This window comes from Salmo salar, chromosome 02 (assembly GCF_965601325.2).
Source record: "Salmo salar chromosome 02, fSalSal1, whole genome shotgun sequence".
Classification (NCBI taxonomy): Eukaryota; Metazoa; Chordata; class Actinopteri; order Salmoniformes; family Salmonidae; genus Salmo; species Salmo salar.
This window is the reverse complement of record NC_138292.1, coordinates 8,784,001-8,790,000: the sequence shown is the minus strand read 5'-3', so window position 1 is coordinate 8,790,000 and position 6,000 is coordinate 8,784,001. Positions and strand designations below refer to the sequence as shown.

General features: G+C 48.2%; 1 protein-coding gene across 1 annotated transcript in view; it reads right to left on the bottom strand.

The window, feature by feature from the left end:
- Positions 1-6,000, bottom strand: part of LOC106596042 (kinesin-like protein KIF13A) — a 294,942-nt gene that overhangs the window by 104,043 nt on the left and 184,899 nt on the right. Inside the window, exons 11-13 of the mRNA XM_082959594.1 lie at positions 4,666-4,878; positions 3,663-3,773; positions 3,395-3,529 (exon numbers count right to left, since the gene is read on the bottom strand). Coding sequence (XP_082815720.1) covers positions 3,395-3,529; positions 3,663-3,773; positions 4,666-4,878 — 459 coding nt within the window. The remainder of the gene's footprint in view (positions 1-3,394; positions 3,530-3,662; positions 3,774-4,665; positions 4,879-6,000) is intronic.

Genomic DNA, 6,000 nt, shown 5'->3' with positions numbered 1-6,000 from the left:
TTATCCTACTGTACTGTCTACTATACAGACTACAGGTTAGCATTATCCTACTGTACTGTCTACTATACAGACTACAGGCTAGCATTATCCTACTGTACTGTCTACTACACAGACTACAGGTTAGCATTATCCTACTGTACTGTCTACTATACAGACTACAGGTTAGCATTATCCTACTGTACTGTCTACTATACAGACTACAGGTTAGCATTATCCTACTGTACTGTCTACTATACAGACTACAGGTTAGCATTATCCTACTGTACTGTCTACTATACAGACTACAGGTTAGCATTATCCTACTGTACTGTCTACTATACAGACTACAGGTTAGCATTATCCTACTGTACTGTCTACTATACAGACTACAGGCTAGCATTATCCTACTGTACTGTCTACTACACAGACTACAGGCTAGCATCATTCTACTGTACTGTCTACTACACAGACTACAGGTTAGCATCATTCTACTGTACTGTCTACTATACAGACTACAGGCTAACATTATCCTACTGTACTGTCTACTATACAGACTACAGGCTAACATTATCCTACTGTACTGTCTACTACACAGACTACAGGTTAGCATTATCCTACTGTACTGTCTACTATACAGACTACAGGCTAGCATTATCCTACTGTACTGCCTACTATACAGACTACAGGCTAACATTATCCTACTGTACTGTCTACTACACAGACTACAGGCTAGCATTATCCTACTGTACTGTCTACTACACAGACTACAGGCTAGCATTATCCTACTGTACTGTCTACTACACAGACTTTACTGATAGCTGCTAGCTCTGACTTTACTGATAGCTACTAGCAATGACTTTACTGATAGCTACTAGCTCTGACTTTACTGATAGCTACTAGCAATGACTTTACTGATAGCTACTAGCAATGACTTTACTGATAGCTACTAGCTCTGACTTTACTGATAGCTACTAGCTCTGACTTTACTGATAGCTACTAGCAATGACTTTACTGATAGCTACTAGCAATGACTTTACTGATAGCTACTAGCAATGACTTTACTGATAGCTACTAGCTCTGACTTTACTGATAGCTACTAGCTCTGACTTTACTGATAGCTACTAGCTCTGACTTTACTGATAGCTACTAGCTCTGACTTTACTGATAGCTACTAGCAATGACTTTACTGATAGCTACTAGCTCTGACTTTACTGATAGCTACTAGCTCTGACTTTACTGATAGCTACTAGCAATGACTTTACTGATAGCTACTAGCAATGACTTTACTGATAGCTACTAGCTCTGACTTTACTGATAGCTGCTAGCTCTGACTTTACTGATAGCTACTAGCAATGACTTTACTGATAGCTACTAGCTCTGTCTTTACTGATAGCTGCTAGCTCTGACTTTACTACTCTTCTTTATTGAGCAAAGTGTACTGTCATAATAATACCCACTGCATCTTCTGAGTCCAGGCTTTATTTCCAGCCTGAGTCCAGGCTTTCTAGAGGACACCAAAATAATCATGAAAAATAGATTTCTGTGTAAATCGAAATAGCTTTAGGTAGTAGACCAGCAGATTATTGAGGGCGGGTCGGTGTTGTGGGTTGTGTTGGTGTTGTGGTTGGTTTTGTAGTTGGTGTTGTGGTTGGTGTTGTGGTTGGTGTTGTGGTTGGTGTTGTGGTTGGTGTTGGGGTTGGTGTTGTGGTTGGTGTTGTGGTTGGTGTTGTGGTTGGTGTTGGGGTTGGTGTTGTGGTTGGTGTTGTGGTTGGTGATGTGGTTGGTGTTGCGGTTGGTGTTGTGGTTGGTGTTGTGGTTGTAGTTGTGGTTGTGTACCTTTAGGTAGTAGACCAGCAGCTTATTGAGGGTGGGGTTGGTGTTGTGGTTGTGGTCGGTGTTGTGGTTGGTGTTGTGGTCGGTGTTGGTGTTGGTGTTGTGGTTGGTGTTGTGGTTGTAGTTGGTGTTGTGGTCGGTGTTGGTGTTGTGGTCGGTGTTGCTGTTGTAGTTGGTGTTGTGGTTGGAGTTGCGGTTGGTGTTGTGGTTGTGTACCTTTAGGTAGTAGACCAGCAGCTCATTGAGGGTGGGGTTGGTGTTGTGGTTGTGGTCGGTGTTGTGGTTGGTGTTGTAGGTGTGGTTGGTGTTGTGTTGGTGTTGTGGTTGGTGTTGTGGTCGGTGTTGTGGTCGGTGTTGTGTACCTTTAGGTAGTAGACCAGCAGCTTATTGAGGGTGGGGTTGGTGTTGTGGTTGTGGTTGGCGTTGCGGTTGGGGTTGTGGTCGGTGTTGTGGTTGGTGTTGCGGTTGGGGTTGTGGTCGGTGTTGTGGTTGGTGTTGCGGTTGGTGTTGCGGTTAGGGTTGGTGTTGTGGTTGGTGTTGTGGTTGGTGTTGGTGTTGTGGTTGGTGTTGTGGTTGGTGTTGGGTTTGGTGTTGCGGTTGGTGTTGTGGTTGGTGTTGTGGTTGGTGTTGGTGTTGTGGTTGGTGTTGTGGTTGATGTTGTGGTTGGTGTTGTGGTTGATGTTGTGGTTGGTGTTGGGGTTGATGTTGGGGTTGATGTTGTGGTTGGTGTTGTGGTTGGTGTTGTGGTTAGTGTTGTGGTTGATGTTGGTGTTGTGGTTGGTGTTGTGGTTGATGTTGTGGTTGGTGTTGTGGTTGATGTTGTGGTTGGTGTTGGGGTTGATGTTGGGGTTGATGTTGTGGTTGGTGTTGGGGTTGTGGTTGGTGTTGTGGTTGATGTTGTGGTTGGTGTTGGGGTTGGTGTTGGGGTTGATGTTGTGGTTGGTGTTGGGGTTGTGGTTAGTGTTGTGGTTGGTGTTGGGGTTGTGGTTGGTGTTGTGGTTGATGTTGTGGTTGGTGTTGGGGTTGGTGTTGTGGTTGATGTTGTGGTTGGTGTTGGGGTTGTGGTTAGTGTTGTGGTTAGTGTTGTGGTTGATGTTGGTGTTGTGGTTGGTGTTGTGGTTGTGGTTGGTGTTGTGGTTAGTGTTGTGGTTGATGTTGGTGTTGTGGTTGGTGTTGTGGTTGATGTTGTGGTTGGTGTTGGGGTTGGTGTTGTGGTTGGTGTTAGGGTTGTGGTTAGTGTTGTGCTTAGTGTTGTGGTTGATGTTGGTGTTGTGGTTGGTGTTGTGGTTGTGGTTGGTGTTGTGGTTGATGTTGTGGTTGGTATTGGTGTTGTGGTTGTGGTTGATGTTGTGGTTGGTGTTGGTGTTGTGGTTGGTGTTGTGGTTAGTGTTGTGGTTGATGTTGGTGTTGTGGTTGGTGTTGTGGTTGATGTTGTGGTTGGTGTTGGGGTTGGTGTTGGGGTTGATGTTGTGGTTGGTGTTGTGGTTAGTGTTGTGGTTGGGTTGTGATTGTGGTTGATGTTGTGGTTGGTGTTGGGGTTGTGGTTAGTGTTGTGGTTGATGTTGGTGTTGTGGTTGTGTACCTTTAGGTAGTAGACCAGCAGCTCATTGAGGGCGGGGTCTGCGTTCAGGTTGACCAGGAAGCATTTGTCCTCTCCAACTTTGATCCCAGACGTCTCCAGGGAGATCCCCATACTCTCTAGCTGCTGCTGACGCTCCTGTGGAAATATAACAAACATACAAGTCATTTTACCTCTGCACAGACATTTACTACCAACGGTTTAGTCCGGATGCAGAAGCTTCCATGTGATTTGAATGTGCTAAATGAATGTGAGTGAGTGTGTAGGTTACCGTAGCGATCTCCTCTGTGTTGCGTAGTTTCTGCTCCCAGGTAACAGTCATCTCCTGGATCAGCTTCTCTGACTCCTGAAGCCTCTCCTTCAGCTCTGGAGCCTTTAGAGACTGGAACATAGACACACAGAGACACACACGGACCAGTCAGAACGGACCAGCCAGGACGGACCAGCCAGGACGGACCAGCCAGAACGGACCAGCCAGAACGGACCAGCCAGGACGGACCAGCCAGAACGGACCAGCCAGAACGGACCAGCCAAGACGGACCAGCCAGGACGGACCAGTCAGGACGGACCAGCCAGGACGGACCAGTCAGGACGGACCAGTCATGACGGACCAGTCAGAACGGACCAGTCAGGACGGACCAGCCAGAACGGACCAGCCAGGACGGGCCAGTCAAAAAGGACCAGCCAGGACGGACCAGTCAGGACGGACCAGTCAGAACGGACCAGCCAGGACGGACCAGTCAGAACGGACCAGTCAGAACGGACCAGTCAGGACGGACCAGTCAGAACGGACCAGCCAGGACGGACCAGTCAGGACGGACCAGCCAGGACGGACCAGTCAGGACGGACCAGTCATGACGGACCAGTCAGAACGGACCAGTCAGGACGGACCAGCCAGAACGGACCAGTCAGGACGGACCAGTCAGAACGGACCAGCCTGGACGGACCAGTCAGAACGGACCAGTCAGAACGGACCAGTCAGGACGGACCAGTCAGAACGGACCAGTCAGAACGGACCAGTCAGGACGGACCAGTCAGAACGGACCAGCCAGGACGGACCAGTCAGAACGGACCAGTCAGAACGGACCAGCCAGGACGGACCAGTCAGAACGGACCAGTCAGAACGGAACAGCCAGGACGGACCAGTCAGAACGGACCAGTCAGGACGGACCAGCCAGGACGGGCCAGTCAAAAAGGACCAGCCAGGACGGACCAGCCAGGACGGACCAGCCAGGATGTGTGTGTGTGTGTGTGTGTGTGTGTGTGTCTCCTACCTCAGCCTGAGAGAGCTGTACTCTGAGTTTCTCCACTTCCTCCCGGAGCTCTCTGATGATCCGTGCGTTGGGGTCTTCATTGACGACGGCGTGGTTGACGATCCTCTTGGCGCGGTCTGCGTAACGCAGCGTGGACAACGTCTCCTCGTAGTTATCAGCTGCTGGGCTCACCGTGGCGATCATACACGTCTTACTGTTGCCACCCAGGTTGTCCTGGCAACACCGAGGGAGGGATAGGAACAAACAGTTGAATTGATAGACAGTTATAATGTAGACTTCAGTGTTGGTGAATGTGAACAGTATGAGCTAGTACAGCAGTAGGTTCTGTAACATGAAAGAACTGTTATTGATATTCCTTCCATTACTACAGTACAGCGAGGACCAACAATCAATATTAGGGATGTTAAAGGTACTTTCTTTGTCCAGAACTATTGGATGTCAAATTCGGTTCGGGGGATTCCAGAATTGACACGTATTCCCTCCTGATTCTGGGACTCTTCCAACCAGTATTTGTGGAAAACCTGTGCATTTTGGGGCCATTTTTCAACCCTGATCAATAGACAGTACAGCTAGGACCAGAGTGATAGGAGGTGTGTTAGTACCCTGATCAATAGACAGTACAGCGAGGACCAGAGTGATAGGAGGTGTGTTAGTACCCTGATCAATAGACAGTACAGCGAGGACCAGAGTGATAGGAGGTGTGTGTTAGTACCCTGATCAATAGACAGTACAGCTAGGACCAGAGTGATAGGAGGTGTGTGTTAGTACCCTGATCAATAGACAGTACAGCTAGGACCAGAGTGATAGGAGGTGTGTTAGTACCCTGATCAATAGACAGTACAGCTAGGACCAGAGTGATAGGAGGTGTGTGTTAGTACCCTGATCAATAGACAGTAGAGCTAGGACCAGAGTGATAGGAGGTGTCTGTTAGTACCCTGATCAATAGACAGTAGAGCTAGGACCAGAGTGATAGGAGGTGTCTGTTAGTACCCTGATCAATAGACAGTACAGCTAGGACCAGAGTGATAGGAGGTGTGTGTTAGTACCCTGATCAATAGACAGTACAGCTAGGACCAGAGTGATAGGAGGTGTGTTAGTACCCTGATCAATAGACAGTACAGCTAGGACCAGAGTGATAGGAGGTGTCTGTTAGTACCCTGATCAATAGACAGTACAGCTAGGACCAGAGTGATAGGAGGTGTGTGTTAGTACCCTGATCAATAGACAGTACAGCTAGGACCAGAGTGATAGGAGGTGTGTTAGTACCCTGATCAATAGACAGTACAGCTAGGACCAGAGTGATAGGAGGTGTGTTAGTACCCTGATCAATAGACA